Below are 17,548 nucleotides of genomic sequence, written 5' to 3'. Positions count from 1 at the left end.
TTGGTTTGTACTTTTCAAAACTATTACACTCATTATAACACCTACTATGCCATTGCTTCAGAAATTATGTCAAGATAGTTCTACACCAGCAAGTAAATAATATTTGAGTCATTATACTGAATCCCCCATTAAAACAGAAGTGAAAGTAGTGAAAGTGTAAGTCGCTCAGTCATGTCCGACTCTTTGAGACCCCATGGGCTATACAGTCCACGGAATTCTCCAGGCCAGTATTCTGGCCTAGGTAGGCTTTCCCTCCTCCAGGGGATCTTCCCAACCCAGGGATCGAACCCAGGTCTCCCCTCATTGCAGGCGGATTCGTTACCAGCTGAGCCACAAGGGAAGCCCAAGAATACTGGCGTGGGTAGCCTATCCCTTCTCCCCCAGATCTTCCCGACCCAGGAATCAAACTGGGGTCTCCTACACTTCAGGCGGATTCTTTACCAACTGAGCTATCAGGGATGCTCCCATTAAAACAGAATCCAAAACAAACATCCGTTTTGCACTGTATTTTATTCTACAGCAAACAGAATAGAATTCCAGGACGAGTAGTTTTGAAAGAACAAAGTATTGATACAGCTATCTAAAAATATTAAAGTGGCATCATGTAGAAGAAATGTTCTTTTTTGGTGAAAAAAAAAAAAAAATCCACCAAAGCCAAAGAGAACAAATGGATTTGACTCTTTTCATGCATAAAACTGCATGTGGTCAGGTGACCCAAGGTCACCTGCCTCCCTGCAAGGCATATTCAGTGAGCTATGAACATCAGTCTACCTGACTTGCTAAACTGTTGGGTTAAGTGAAGACTCTTTAAGAGAATATCTATATTAGGTGACTCAAACAACTTACTGAAAAAAGCTACTTGAAGGGTGGGGTACGGGAGGGAGGTTCTAGAGGGACGGGGCATATGTATACTTATGGTTGAGTCCCACTGTTGTACGGCAGAAGCGGGAGGTGGGAGGGGGGTTCATGTTTGGGAATGCATGTAAGAATTAAAGATTTTAAAATTTAAAAAATAAAAAAATAAAATTAAAAAAAAATAAAAAAATAAAAAAAAAACATTGTAAACCAATTATACTCCAGTTAAGGATTCTAGTCAAGGCTATGGTTTTTCCTGTGGTCATGTATGCATGTGAGAGCTGGACTGTGAAGAAAGCTGAGTGCCGAAGAATTGATACGTTTGAACTGTGGTGTTGGAGAAGACTCTTGAGAGTCCCTTGGACTGCAAGGAGATCCAACCAGTCCATTCTGAAGGAGATCAGCCCTGGGATTTCTTTGGAAGGACTGATGCTAAAGCTGAAGCTCCAGTACTTTGGCCACCTCATGCGAAGAGTTGACTCATTGGAAAAGACTCTGATCCCGGGAGGGATTTGGGGCAGGAGGAGAAGGGGATGACAGAGGATGTGATGGCTGGATGGCATCACTGACTCGATGGACGTGAGTCTGAGTGAACTCCGGGAGTTAGTGATGGACAGGGAGGCCTGGCGTGCTGCGATTCATGGGGTCGCAAAGAGTCGGACACAACTGAGCGACTGAACTGAACTGAACTAAGAATTTTTTTTAAAAAGCTATTTGAGGATACATCTGATAGCTCTCAAGTCCTGAGGTCTTCCAGCATTGTTACTGGTCCAGGAAACCCGTTGACATACTTTTTAGTCAAAGACAATCTAAACAATTATACTTACAGGCAAAAATCAACTGCCTCTTCCATATTATATAGCATAGAAATCCATGAGCCTGAATCACATGTCTGTCCAAATACTTAGAATATTTTTGAGAAAACCACTGGTCTTATCCTCAAGACCTACATGGTCTAATTCCTTACAAAGGCAGGCCAATCCCCCGTCAAAGCTGGCTCTTAAACTTTCAGAACAAAATAATCAATTTTGTTGTTTATACCTATGATATCATATGAAGATGAGCATCACTTTAATTAATACATAATTATAGCAATCAGTGTTTTGTCATAATTTAATTTAAAAACATCTACCACAGTTTCACATGAAAAGAGCATTCGCAGCCTCTGATATTGCACAGAGCTAGAGACATGATGCTGAGGCTGAAACTCTAATACTTAGGCCACCGGATGCGAAGAAATGACTCATTGGAAAAGACCCCGATGCTAGGAAAGATTGAAGGTGGGAGGAGAAGGGGATGACAGAGGATGAGATGGTTGGATGGCATCACTGACTCGATGGACATGAGTTTGAGTAAGTTCAAACTTGTAAGTAAACGTTTGAGTCAGCTCAAACTTTGAGTAAGCTCAACATCGCCTGTTGGCGATGGACAGGCGTGCTGCAGTCCATGGGGTCGCAGAGTCAGACATGACTGGGCGACTGAACTGAATTGAACTGAACTGATATTGCACAGAAAGTCTCTGGGAAACAATTTGACTCTTTATTCCTCTCAGGACTCTAACTTCTCACTTAGTATTACATCGGCAATAAATCACCAGGAATTTACATCCATGGATTATATTATCTCAGTTTCCTACAGAAAATTTTTCACTGGGTTAAGATTTAATGTGACATGAAAGCCACTACTTTTCAAAACTTACCCTAAGGAAATAATTCAAGTATTTACATGTATTTATTTAGTTATATCTCTGCTTTGTTCCAGAAAGCTCCAAAAGCTTGCATAAATCATCAAAATAGAATAAAATTTAAGGGAAGTGGATGAAGGAAATAGGACAAAAAGGAAACAAAAGGATGACGACTCCAGAAACAAGGCTGGTATACTGTGTGTAAGGTATTCTTTAGATTTCCATTCCATTCATGTTTGCTAGATATGCACCAAAGATTTGGCTCTCTGCATTTTTGACAGCTCACAGCCGTGAGGGAAAACCATTCAGTTACCTGATTCCCTGAAGAAAATATTAATAAATTCGTATTCAAAAAAACACATGATTTCTGGTACTGAAATGAGAGAAATTTCTCGCATGAGTCCTCATAAAGAAAAACACAGAAAATGTAATAAGCAATATCACCGTCAACATGCTTAAGACTAAATACATCTACATATTGCAAAGGGCTCGTTATTAGACTGTCCACTAAGGTGAGCCAATTTCCAACTTGAAACTCAATGAAAGCACTGTATGGGAAACTAAACACTGTTCATTATCCAAAACAGGGAAAGCAATAAGTGTAAGGATATTTATGCAACATTTTATAGCATGAAATGACTGGTAAATTGCAGCAAACCTTAAAATTGAGAATTAAAAATAAATCATAAAAATTATATAGTAACAAGAAAAATATATAATGTGTTCAGTGTAATAAGTGGGGTAAAAAATTAAGAGTAAAATTGCAAACATGAGGATACATTTGGCCGCTGCTATGTCCCGGGGTCCTTTCCTGCTGAAGAAACCCAGCTGAGGTTCCTTGTGAAAACCGTAATTGCATGAGGGCTAAGATGATTTAATTTGCCAACAGGATAATAGTTGTGCTAGATTGGCAGATTTGTGAATATTTTACTCACTCTGTTTTTTCAAACCAACTGTAATAAAAGTATAGTGAATTTAAAAGCATGCACATAATGCTTCCCACTTTATAGAGAGGCAGCATAATTAGCCACCTGAGACAATGTCCACACACATTATTCAAGACTGGCTACTAAGATGCTTGATATTCTTTATATAAAGACCTCTATGAACTCATTTCTCTTTGAACTTGACACTTAAAATCATAATGCATCTCTTCTCACATAACCCAGTGAGAAGCACAATATGGTTCCATTTCTGCCTTAACTGCAAGAGAACCCCAAGCTAAACTGATTTCTAAATTGTGATAATTATCTCCCATTAGAGGCTCAGCAAGATCTATTTCTCTGTTCTTTTTCATTGATTTGTCTTTTTTAATGTTTAGTTGTATTTTACAGTTTTTTTTTAAATGTTTGCTTATTTTTTGATGTTTAGCTCTGTTTCAGCAATGTAAGCCAACTTGAAAGCTTTTGTAGGAGTAAACACATTCACAAATGAAATGATATATAATCAAATGAAATGATATGTAATCAGATAAAATGGCATTATCTGCCAAACATAAGAAAGAATTTCTAATTAAATGAATTGCTCCACACTGGAACAGGCTGGTTCTCTGGGGTTTCTGAGAGGTTTAATGCTCCACTTAGAAAGTTAAAATTATAAGGGATTTCTTGGAAAAAGCAATATTAGTCTAGACAGTTTTTGCAAATTCTACTAGTCTATCAAAAAAAGGAAAACATGATATGTGAATGGCAAGAAATTTTACGTATGACTGAGTCTAAATTCCTCTTTTACTGATCAACCTCGAATTTCAAAATAAACTGCTAGTAGTTTGCAGGGCTGGAATCCAAGTCTAGTCATCTAGGGTGTCCTGTTAATGACAGTAGAAATAGTAGAAACCTTTAACAATTTATTTCCTGTTTCTTGTTTTGTTTCTCTTTTTTTCAAGAAACAATTGACTGATTTCTTAGGAGAATGTTTGAGGACTTTTAGAATACCACCTTTATCTTCCCTACCAAACTCACCCCAAACTCTCAGGAAGCCTTCTCTGTGATGGAGAACTCAAGCCCTGAATCCGTCTTCTCCTTCCTTGCACCCCATCTCAGTAAGTAGCAGACATATCGAACAGAATGATGAAAGTCATGGAGAAATGTAATGAAGGATAACTGAAATACTTTGAAATGAATGTTTACCTCCTTGGGAAAATACAAAGGACCTTCTCATGTATTAACTAATTGATTTTCATAGCAGAATACTGTCTCCTTCCATTTTTCATTGTTTCCACATATGCAAGACAACTTTTGGTCATTTGCTCATTATTCCTTTGCATTTCCAAAAGCAGAGAGCTCTCATTCTCCATACCCAATGAGGACCCTTGATACAAGATGTGTTCCTGCTGTTTATTTCAGACAAGTATTAGGCGAAGTGTACACAAGTCTGTTTAGATTTGGCTTCACTTGTCATAGCTGGTGGCAAACACAGCTCTGGTCATGTCCAACTAAACATGTCACATAAAGACAAACCATCTCCTGGTCATAGGCTGCTTTTGGAAGGCTGGCCAACCATCTTCCTAATGCCTCTTACCAGTTCAGGTATGAATCAGGTGAACAACCACGGATACTCACCATGATTCATCACTATCCCCAGAAAAAGAGTTCAAAGTACATGTTTCAATGCAAGGGAGGTCAACACCTTCATCTTCCTGTACAAAAGGTGGTACTCTTTATGCACAAACATAAAACCAACTGGATTTTTATTGAGCACCCGCCTTAAGCAAGCACTGTGCCAAGTGCCTTTTTATGCCGTATTTTATTTAATTCTCATACCAACCCTAAGGGATGTGGATACTTCTTCATTGTTTTACAGTGGAGAAAACAAAGTAAAAGGAGATTAGGTAAATTTCCCCTGGATACAAAGCAGGTAAATATTCATCCTATGAGTCGAAACCAGGCAACGAAATGCTGAATCCCACACCACACACTTAATCCCTCCACCAACTGTCTCCTTCTATTGCCAAACAGCGAGTATTTTTAGGCTACTCTCACAAGTCACTGCTCACAGCTCTGGGAGCAAGTAGGCTTATGGGTACTATTTAATCCTGAGATGAGGATATGCTACAGAGGAGGTCTATTTCTGCAACTGACACCTTTTAAGGGAAACATAGGATGAACATTCTTCCATCTAATGCTGTGATTTCACTTGTCTTATTCTTACCAGTTCTGAGTCGTCTCTGCCTACATCTTCTCCTTCTATGTTGGTTCTGACCTAGACCACCATCTCAGCTCTCACAACTATCCTTGGTAACGCTGCAGACACGCAGCTTCAGCTGACTGGACTAAAAGTGCGATGACTCCCCACTCTCTCTCCAATGCACCTTCCAGACCCTTGCGGGCACCTCAGATGTACCAAGTCACAACTTTAAATCCCATGATCTTATTCCCCAGTTTCCTCCCCACTTGAATATTCTCTCTCAGCGAATAGCATTGCCATCCTGAAACCCAGACAGCAAAGCTAGAGATTCAAGGATCACCCCCCGACTCCTCTGCCTTCCTGATTTCTCATCTCCAACTGAGCATTATATCCTATCTATTTGTACTCCCCATCACCATCACCCTATGGCATGTCCCCTCAGTTTCTCTCTTCTGGGCCGCTGCTTTCCCTGTCTCCAACATCTCTGGCCATCTTCCACAGTCACCAGAGTCACCTTCTAAAACCCAGATCTGTATTTATGATTCTCCTTTTTAAAGCTCTTCAAGTGTGCCCCATTGCTTAATGGTCATATACCGTAACAGAATTCTCTTCTGCACCCTACCCTCAAGGTTTAAACACTTACTGGTAGTTTCTGGAAGACACCATGATGTTTCCTGTTTCTGTGCATTTGCACGAACTATTTACTCCAACTAGAATATTGTTCTATTTACATATTAGAGACAAGTTCATTTTTCAAGGTCCAGCTCAGGCTCTCCTCCTCGGTTAAGCCTCCAGACCTGAGCAAGCAGAGTGACTCACTTGCTCCTTCATATCCCACTGTTAGTAGACCTCTGCTATTGAACTCATTCCACAGTGTTGCTCCTGTGTATTTACACTGGACCTCTCCTACTGGCTTTTGAGCCCTTTGATAGCATTTAATTGGAAGCGCCAGTGGTAAAGAACTAGCCTGCCAGTGCAGGAGATGTAAGAGACATGGGTTCAATCCCTGGGTCAGGATGATCCCCTGGAGAAGGAAATGGCAACCCACTTCAGTATTCTTGCCTGGAAAATTCCAGGGACAGAGGAGCCTGGTGGGCTATAGTCCATAGAGTCGCAACGAGTTGGATATGACTAAGCGACTGAGCATGCACACAGACCACAATTACGTGAGACATGAGGCCAGTGAATCAATCATTCTTTCTTGGCTTCTAATAGGTGCAGCATCCTTCCCCATCCCTTTGACTTAGGATGTGGGTGCGTGACTTGCTATGGAGTGGGGGCAAACAACATATGGCACATCCCAGCAAAAGCTGTAAAGACTCTGAAGGGTAGGTCTCCTCCCACCTTGCCCCTTCAATCTTCTGCTCTCCACCAGGAGAGTGCCATACCTGGGACAGTGGCTACTCCTTTGACCTAAGTCCCAGAATGAAAGCTATATGGAAATAAACCTAGGCTTTCTATCTGGGACAGAATCTAACCGAGCGTGACCAAGCAACATGTCACATGAGTAAATCACTGAGATCCAGGACCAAAATCTGATTGATACAGGACATTTTAAAGAAAGCAATGTGACTTCTGAACAAGATTTCAAAGCTGCCCAAAGATCCAGTTTCGGAACTAGTTATGCTCAGATCTAGTTAGGTTACCTTTGATGAGCAACTTACTCTGTCTTGTCTCCAATTCCATCAATTACAAAATAAGTGTCTTAAAAGTCCTTTCCAGTTCAGATTCTCTAATGTCTAGCATTCTAACAAGGAAATAAATATAGTCATCATAACATTCGAATGAGGTAGAGAAAAAATATGACTGCTACTTTCCAGAAGAGAAAACTGGGACACAAACTTAAACATTTAAATAAAATCTGAAAATTCTGAAGACTCGTTATGACAAAGGTACCTGCGGGGAAAGATGGTGGGCTGTATGTGGAGTAAATTGCTTGACGCTTAGGATTCTACCCCATCTACTGGGCAACCCTCCCACCCAATAGCAGCTTCATTAAAGTATCCAACCCTCATTTTTTGCAACCTAAATTACCAAAATAAACACAGCAAAGTGCTGAAGTTACAGCACAAATTTCAAAGAGCAAAGAACAAAAGCCAATATCTTCTTCCTGCCATCCCAGTCAGCAATGATCATATTGATAGGTTCAGATTCCCATCATTAAGCCATGACACTAAGCTAGGATCATGGTACAAGCTCTCCAAAGGCTTAGGTTTGAATTTTAATGGCAATAACAAGTATTTACATTCCAACTTAGTGCCAGGCAGTGTTCTAAGCACTTTTCATGCCTTAACTCGTCTAACTCATCTAATTCAAATAACACCACCAGGAGGTAGGTACTATCTTTAATCTCCATTTTACTAAAGAGGGCTTCCCTGGTGGCTCACACAGTAAAGAGTCTGCCTGCAAGGCCGGAGACCCTGGTTTGATCCCTGGGTTGGAAAGATCCCCCAGAGAAGGAAATGGCAACCCATTCCAGGATTCTTGCCTGGAGAATCCCTTGGACAGAGGAGCCTGGCAGGTTACAGTCCATGGCGTCGTAAAGAGCTGGACACGACTAAGCAACTAACTCTCTCTTGCTTGCTTGCTAAGGAGGAACCTGAAGCACAAAGAGGCTAAGTGGTTTGCCCAAAGCCACATTGCTACTAAGAGAAAAAAGCCAAACCCCTGTAGCCAGGCTGCTGAGTTTATCACTGTTGACGGGAGAATCCAGCTGTCACTCTGATGACCTCACTGTCCCAACCTAGACAACCTCAGAATAAAATTCTGCTTCCCGATTTCTCTCAAATTCCAGCATAAGAAAGCAATCCTCATTTCTACTCCAACCCATCATTATTCAGTATCGAAAATCAAAATGTCTTCCCTGATTTCAACTATTTGCTTAGTCTTGCAAAAACCAGAGTTAACATAACAAATAAGTAGATACCTTTCCTATAAAAGTGCGTCTTTTCTAATTAGTTGGCATTTCCCCTCCACTGCCGACTAGAAGGAACACTTCATGAGGGCAGGGACCGTCTTGTTTACCATTGTAGTCCAGCCTTCTGAATACCAACTGCACATGGTAGGCATTAAATAAGTATTTGATGAATGAATGAATAAATCACAAGTTCTTTAAGGCTTGGATCATCATTTTGTTCAGGATTATACACGTAAAAGATATAAAGAAAGTGATGCTTACTAAAATTATAAAATAGAAATATAACTTTTGCTTCTTTCATGTTTTTTTCTCCATATTTTACTTCTGGCAAAAGATTTTTTAAAGTTTCTGTGGGTGAAAAGGATAAAGATGATTTAAGGAAGGTCCCTGACCCACTGAAACAAATAGGAAAATAAATTTAGTCTCTGCCATGGCTAGGCTTTTAAGACAACAGAATACTTTCTTAATTTGTAGTTCCCATGCCAAAGCATCTAATAACCTGACGCAAAGCTTGTTTCTAAGATGCATTAGAAATGATTTCATGATTGATGCAGTGCTGACAAATAGTTATAAAGTAGCTAATATACATGTATCATTTGAAATACGTTTAAAAATTAGAGCTACTCATTTATTAAATTGGATTGTGTCTATTTCATTTACTCTGTATATCATGAACACATCTTATGTAACTATCAGGACACGGAAAATAGATAACGAATCATTAAGAAAATACAAAGCTTGGTCAATTTTTTGAAATTAAAAAAATTATTGCAAGTTGGATGTGGTTTTATTTATAGCACAAGGTGATAGAGATATTTTAAAATTAGAAACTTCTTTTCAACTAAAAACCAGATCTTCTTCCCCTTTTTATAAATTAATGAGTCGTGGAAACAGAAAATCTAAACTAAAAAAACCTCCTCTATTGTTTCCGTAACGGCATGCTATTTCTTGACATGCCACTAGAGGGAGCACATGCTTGATTGAAAGCCCTCCTTGGCTGCAGTTGAGAAGAGGGGGGACCAGAAAGTACAAGCTGGCGTGGTGTTTTGGTTTTAAAATAACGGTAGACATACAGCATTCAGCATTGTAGACAACATCCATGTTTGTGTGAACACCGTGAGAAATGTTCTCTTTAGGCTTAATGTTACAGTTTTGTTGTTTTTTTCTTTTTTTTCAATAACACGTTTTCTCCACTTAGTGTAACAAAAAGAAATTCCTTGGACACTTTATTGAAGAATCAGGTAACTTTGAAATATAAACATTTATTTAGTTATTATTTCCCTGAGATATAAACTAAAGTAACTTTCTCAAGGCTGGTGGTAAGGAGGAGGAACTGGAAGGCCTGTGAGTCTCTGACTTTCATTTCCAAAGTCAAGATATCTTAGTTTCCTGTTCAATCAAAAACTCAGCACCATGCCTCAAATGTTCTTCCTTATCTATGCCTCCTTTTGTATTCCCCTGCTCAACTCTTCTCCTAATCCTTCCCCCTTTTCCCCAGTTTGAGAGCATCAAGTTCATATATTATCAAAGCCCAAGATCCAAAAAGAACTGGTTTGACACCTCAGGTCTGGCAGTGTCTTACTATCCAAAAATATAGTCCATATTGAATTTGGGTGCCTAGAAAGAAATGGGTTTTGCCTGTGTATCTGTGTGTGTGTGTGTGTGTGTGTATGTGTGTGTACAGACATAAACACAGATATATGTACTACATAATAAAATGTTAATTTAACTGTATAGAGTAAAACATCTGAAATATAATTCATCAGTAGTAACGTTAAGAAAAGGCAGGCATAATATGATTACTTACCAAAAAACACCACTTGCTATTATGGGCAATGATATTTGCAATTAAGTTGAACATAACTAAATTATGATTTTAATTAAAAGGCATTTTCTAAGATGGCACCAACATGTTTAAAATTTAATACATTTTATGTGAGATACTGGAATTGTTAACATAGAATTTTCTTTCTGCACCGTGTGCACTTTTTAAAAAGCAAAACATCTCTAACCAATAGCAAAATGCTCCTAGAATCCATAGACATTTCATTGCATAATAAATTGAAGGAGCACTTTTTTTCCAACCAATTATTACTTGTCCCTCCTTGGGATATACGATTGTATTTATATCCATGGCTAATAGTAATAGAATTCCTGACATTCTCTTGTGGCCACTATGTCCACATTAATTTTAAATGAATACTAAATGGAGGCTGGGGGGACTGAAAATGAAACACACAGCCTTTTACCATTGGTCAGCATCAGATTAGAATGAGTCAGCAGGTCTTAGAAAGTTTGGGAGCAATAGTGGTATCTCAGCGGTTAGTGAAAAGTGAGTTTGGGCATGAATTCTGGGCCAGGAAGAGAGATACAGGGCCACAATGCCAATGACATCCTTCTCCAATTCTGTCTCCCCTACAAGTCTTATTACCTGGAAACAACTAATTTGTTAAGGTAAGATGCTTTTTTCTAAAAGAAGTCTGAAACACAGCTGCTGCTGCTGCTGCTGCTGCTGCTGCTAAGTCGCTACATAGGATTATTTGTGATCTTACACAGTCCAGACCTCTGAGGTTTAAGAAAGTGTCAATGGCCTTGCTTATCTTTGCTGCTGGTAGATGACAGGGTAAATACGTGAGCGTTGGAGCATCTACCATCTTTACAAACTGTTCTAGAAACTGTGGAGATAGAGAAGAAGCATGAAACAGAAGCAATAAAAGTATGTCGCTTCGGCTCAAGGAGTGTATAACCTAGTTTGAAAAGCACATTTTTACCTACGCTGAAAGAGTAATTCATAAATTTAAATGAATCTTTGAATATGTAAGTTCAATGAGAAGGGTACACACAAGGTCAACATGAAAGGGTACACTCCTTCCCTAATGAAGCTGCTGTTGTTCGCATTATTTTTTTAATTGCCTTCAGAATGAATTTATAAGGCATGCAGAAATATTTACCATATTATAAGTCCATGGTATCACCAAGGTAAGGTGAAGTCGCTCAGTCGTGTCCGACTCTTTGCGACCCCATGGACTGTAACCTACTAGGCTTCTCCGTCCATGGGATTCTCCAGGCAAGAATACTGGAGTGGATTGCCATTTCCTTCTCCAGAGGATCTTCCCCACACAGGGATCGAACACAGGTCTCCCGCATTCGAGGCAGATGCTTTAACCTCTGAGCCACCAGGGAAGCCTATGGTATGACTCAGGTTAATCAGAAATTTAACATATGATTCAGAAATTTCTTCCAGTGGTTCTGGCCACTTCCAAGTATTGAAGCTGCCCTTAATGAACATATTAACATATTAAATTGCCCCAGCTATGGCCTTTCACATAATGTGTGATATCCTTTCTATAAAGGCAGTTCTGCTATTTGTGTGATACATCAGTTCTAAAAATTCTAGCATATTTATTTTAAAAATTAAATTATGTGGCTGCAGAGACCTACCTTATATTCTCAAGAGTAGATAGCAGGCTTCAAAGCAATCACAAAGTACTATTATAAAAGTGCTGCACATTCCGTGGGACCTACGTGTTCATTGTAATGGAGATGTATCACAGTGAGTTCTCAGTTCAGCAGACTCAAGTTAAAAAATAGATATGCCCTCCTGCAATTGCTTCAAACACCTCCGAACTAATTTCCTTTGGTTCCCTCTCCTCTCTCCAGGTATGTCTTCTCATGGACTTCATCATGGCTCAGGTGACTAGTTTCCCCCAATCACAGTTACCCTAGATTATGCATTCTCCCTTATTTTACCTCATTTCTCATCAGCCACCAATTCCTGTCAGCTTAATCTTTAAAATTTTTCACCTCCATGTCCTATCCTCTATTTGCTAAACCTCTGCCCTGACTCAAGCCATCACTGATAGAGACAAGCAGGACTCTCTAGCAAAAAGCCCCAGGAGCTCCTTCTAAACTGCATGATCCTGGGCCCACTGGGCCTGTCCCCCACCTCCCCCTTTGAGCAGTAAGAAGGGCTGCACCTGAATTCTATTATACTTCTGACAGGTCCTATGGTTTCCTTTTCCACAAAAGAGGAGCTACAATTTCCCACAGTGCCAAAGCCCAGAGGAGCTGGGCTTTCCAAACCACCCTGCAAATAGCTGATATCTAAAATTAAGCTAGGAGGCTGTGCAAGATTCCTGATGAGAGGGACTGGCTGTGGGGAAAATGGTCTTGCTCTAGTGGGCAGGGTCATGCTCAGTAAACCTTTAATCCAGTTTGCTGATGGGGGTGCCTGGGCTCCCTCCCTGTTAGTTGTTTGGCTTGAGGCGACCCATTCCTGGAAAGGCAAACCAGTCCAGGAGTCCACGGGCTCTATGGCAGAGCTAAAGAGGACTTATGCCAACACAAGCCTCCCAGGTCTGCTGCTGCTGCCTGTGCCCCTGTCCGCACAGCAGACCACCACCGACCCACACCTCCGCAGGAGACCCTCAAGCACTCGCAGGCAGGTCTGGCTCAGGAAGGGAGGTCAGCCTCCCTTCCCCTGGCTCCTGGTGCACACAAGGTTTCGTCTGTGCCCTCCACAAGTCTCTGTTTCCCCAAGTCCTGTGGAAGTTCTGCAATCAAATCCCACTGTCCTTCAAAGTCAGATTCCCTGGGGACTCCCAGTCCCTTTGCCAGATCCTCAGGCTGGGAAGTCTGATGTGGGGCCTAGAACATTTGCAACAGTGTGAGAAATTCTTTGGTATTATTGTTCTTCCCGTTTGTTGGTTGCCCACCTGGCGGGTGATTTTAATGTGATTGTGCCCTCCTACCATCTCACTGCTGCTTCTCCTATGTCCTTGGACATGGAGTATCTATTTTGGTGGGTTCCAACATCCTCCTGTTGATGGATGTTGCAGCTAGTTGCAGTTTTGGTGTGCTCACAGGAGAAGATGAGTGGAAAGGCTGGCTTAAAACTCAACATTTAAAAAACTAAGATCATGGCACCCAGTCCCATCACTTCATAGCAAATTGACAGGGAAAACGTGGAAACAGTGATAGATTTTATTTTCTTGGGCTCCAAAATCACTGTGGATGGTGACTGCAACCATGAAATTAAGACATTTGCTCCTTGGAAGAAAATCTGTGAAAAACCTAGAAAGCATGTTAAAGACCAGAAATATCACTTTGCCAACAAACGTCCATATAGTCAGAGCTGTAGTTTTTCCTGTAGTCATGTATGGATGTGAGAGTTGGACCATAAAGAAGGCTGAGCACTGAAGAATTGATGCTTTCAAACTGTGGTGCTGGAGAAGACTCTTGAGAGTCCTTTGGACAGCAAGGAGATCAATCCAGTCAATCCTAAAGGAAATCAACCCTGAATTTTCTTTGGAAGGACTTATTCTGAAGCTGACACTCCAATACTTTGGCCACATGCAAAGAACAGACTTATTGGAAGAAACCCTGATGCTGGGAAAGACTGAGGGCAGGAGAAGAAGGGGGAGACAGAGGATGAGATGGTTGGATGGCATCACCGATGCAATGGACATGAGTCTGAGCAAACTCTGGGAGGGAAGGACAAGGAAGCCTGGTGTGCTGCAATCCATGGGGTCACAAAGAGTCAGACATGGCCTAGCGACTGAACAACCACCGCAAACTCCGGCTGCTCTCGAGAGCCCTAAGGCCACTCCTGCACCTGCCCCATAAAAAGAGGAGAGTAACAGAGAGGCTGTGCGGCTTCTGGGGACAAGCAAAGCAGCAGTGCAGCTGGCTAATTGTAGATTCCCAGGCCCCACTCCATGGGATGCTGACTTGACTCTGCTGTCTCACACCTGTGATTTCAGACAGCAGTGATGATGCTTCCGTGTTTACCTGTCATTTCTCTCCAGGGTGAGTGAAGTTGCTCAGTCATGTCCGACTTTTGCTACTGCATGAGCTGTATAACCTACCAGGCTCCTCTGTCCATGGGATTTTCCAGGCATGAATACTGGAGTGGGGTGCCATTTCCTTCTCCAGGGGATCTTCCCTACCCAGGGATCAAACCCCAGTCTCCCGCACTGCAGGCAGACTCTTTACCATCTGAGCCACCAGGGAAGCCCTTCTCCCCAGACCATCACCTACAAATCATTCGCCTGTTCTGCTTTCCACACTGCCACCGACATTTAGCCCAAGGCGTTTTCTACCCAACACCTCCTTCCATAGTTGAAGCTAGAGAAAAAGATCCATACTTCTCATGCTGGCGCACAAGGCCCTGAACAGTTCAGCTCCAACTTTTCAGGCTCATTTTTGGCCATTCCTGCTCTCCTCCATCACTGCTTCACACACACGCGCACGCACACACGCACACACACACACACACCCCTGTTCTATCCTTCCCCCTTCCCACCCTCCATTCCACATAACACCAGGCATATCACAACTCTGTGCGTTGGCCTGGCCAGAAAGAATCCCTGTCACCCTGCTACCTTGTGATGCAAACTGAACGCAAAGGCGGCCTCCTCTGGGAACCCTGCCTAATGCCATCTCCTGCGTGTGGCCCTCTCATCTCACAACAAGACAGCCGTGTTATAACCCTCCTGAGACAGTGCCTTGCTCTCCTTGATGCCCTCGATTTAACAAAGGCCTGGCACAGAGTAGGCACTCGAATGTCTGTTCCAGAAATAGATGGGATAAAAAATGATATCAGCTATTAGATGCATCAACCTGAATATTGGTGATGAACCCTTTGTCTCATGTCCTCAGGGTGGTCATTTTTCGACTGTCTTCAGTCTAGTATCATCTGCTCTTGAAAGGGTTTCACTGAGGATGAATCTGAACTCCCTCTCCTCCTCTAGAGATTTTCCCATGCAGAGTTAACCTAAAGTAAAATCACTATGTGCAATGCAGTGTTTTCTCTGAAAAACTCAAGGTGTATTTTTCTGAAAGTGTGCCTTAAACAATAATATAAATGCTTATGGGACACCAAACATCAAATTAATATTAATGGCAATAACAATAATCATTTCCTTTAGAGTAATTGATTGAAGTCAAGAAATAGCCGAACCAGTTGACATGCAGTCAGAATTTTACATTTTTCATCAGAAAAACAACTCTCTACCAATGACAAATAACAGTAAAGGCCACTAAAACTACCTGTCATGCATCTAATGAAGACAGATTCTCTGGCTACCACATATAATATGTAATATCCAAAAGCACCGCTCTAATTCACAGCTAATTAGTGTCATGCCATTATGAGAGGTGTCACGGCCCTAACTCTCTCCTCGGATCAACGCAGACCTCACAAGAGCTGACAGCCGTGCAAGGATCACAACGAGCCGATTAGCACCCACCCCAGCCTTGGGCTGCTGCTTCTCAGCGCCTGCCCCAGCACCAATAAATCACGCTTCTTCGCGAAGCTCTGCTCTGACGGCTACAAACCATTGCTGCCAGAGGAAGAAAGACAATACTTCGAAGGAACACTCATGTGGGAAAGACAGAGATAGAAAAGGGATATTATTTGCCTTCCTTTAGTGGCACAACCGTCAGCAAAATTGAAGGCCATCAATTCAGACTGATTAGGAGACAATTGCACTAAGAAATAAATTCATGACTGATATACCTGAAGATCGTTAGTGGTAATCAAAGTCAGCAATTGGCTTGTTCACTCATTTGTTTGTTTGAATGTAGATATATCAAAGACCAGTTTTCCCCATTTTTCTCCTGTATCACCCTCCTTCTGGCTAATGAGAAAATTTCCCTTTCAGCAGAACATAAAGGTCTGCTTTTACTTGCCCCCGAGTGAATACACAGCAATCAGATAATTTGTTTGCAAGACTCTAAATGGCTTGACTTCATTGGAAAGGAATCTATAATAATATGCTGGTCTCCAAGTAGAGCCTACAAAGCTTCCTAAATCCATAGGCAAGCGCTAGAGTATTCTCAGAACATAACAGCCAATATCCTTGTAATTTTATTCTAAGCCTATAAAGCTGTTTTGTTCCATAATATTCTACTTAGAAAGTGTTCAGAACAGTCACTGTAGTCTGGGAATTATTTAAAGATATGACTCAAGTAATCCTACTTTTCCTGTGTTTTCCTCATGGAAATATTCTTCTTCTATATTTTCAATGCCAGGATCTAAAACATTTAATCTAGCTTTTGACTGATGACTACCTAATATATAAGCACCTGTAATGCTTAAAGATAACTCTGAGGTCCCCTGCGCTTCTTGTCTTCTAAGATATTATAAAGTAAATACATACTTGACTCTTAGCCAGAAAACTACATTTGACCAAATGTTACATGTTATGGGTTAATTAAGTGCATTGGCATTCAGGATTTCAATTCATTTTCTATTTATCAGGCAAATACAAATGAAATGTAAAAAAAAAATGTATTATGGCAAGATCAATTCTGACAAGTTTAGACTCTGCTTCTTGCTTATCATTTCTCTGGAAGGATAGGCTAGTAGATAATGCAAAAGTGTGAAAACATAGGCAGATCCATATAGCTGTCATTTCATACCTAGAGAGTATGTATTTGAAACTACTTACAGATACTTCTAATCATAAATAGAATTTTTTTTGCTAATTTTTATATTACTCGAGTGGTTCAGTACATTTATTGTTGGTACTATTCTGAAGATAAATAAGGCAAACTTAAGATTAACATGTCCATGTTCACACAGAAGGACATGACTACAGACTTATCCATATCCATACTTATTTCACACAGAACAATTCCCATACCTGAAAGGGCAAAATCGCCTTTCTGACTTTCACTTTCTCTGATTAGAAAAGCTCCCGTCTGATTTTCTGAATATAATAGTTGTTTTTCAGCCTCTGTTCTCTTGATTGCTCCAAAGAACCATCTAAAAAGAGAGAGAGAGATGAACTTTAATTAACCAATCAACATTCATCTTTTTTAAGGAGGGAGAAGTTTGTCAAGAAAGTATTTCAATATCACAGAGGCTTGATACTCTTCAGTGAAACTATAACAGGTATAAATGGTAGCTTTCGATACTTGACATGATTTTTCTGGATGTCTTCAATCCTCATCAGGAGTCT

At 40.9% G+C, this 17,548-nt stretch overlaps 1 protein-coding gene across 2 annotated transcripts in view; it reads right to left on the bottom strand.

Annotated features, from left to right (window-relative positions):
* The window catches only part of FRK (fyn related Src family tyrosine kinase), a 103,490-nt gene that overhangs the window by 26,797 nt on the left and 59,145 nt on the right, over positions 1–17,548 (bottom strand). For both annotated transcript variants that reach the window (XR_006060592.2, XM_004011186.6), the window contains exon 2: positions 17,231–17,352. Coding sequence is in view for 1 of the 2 variants with exons in the window: in XM_004011186.6 (XP_004011235.3) it covers positions 17,231–17,352 (122 nt within the window). In the remaining variant the exon portion in view is untranslated. The remainder of the gene's footprint in view (positions 1–17,230; positions 17,353–17,548) is intronic.

This window comes from Ovis aries, chromosome 8 (assembly GCF_016772045.2).
Source record: "Ovis aries strain OAR_USU_Benz2616 breed Rambouillet chromosome 8, ARS-UI_Ramb_v3.0, whole genome shotgun sequence".
In the NCBI taxonomy this organism is placed as follows: domain Eukaryota; kingdom Metazoa; phylum Chordata; class Mammalia; order Artiodactyla; family Bovidae; genus Ovis; species Ovis aries.
This window is presented reverse-complemented; position numbering and strand designations above follow the sequence as displayed.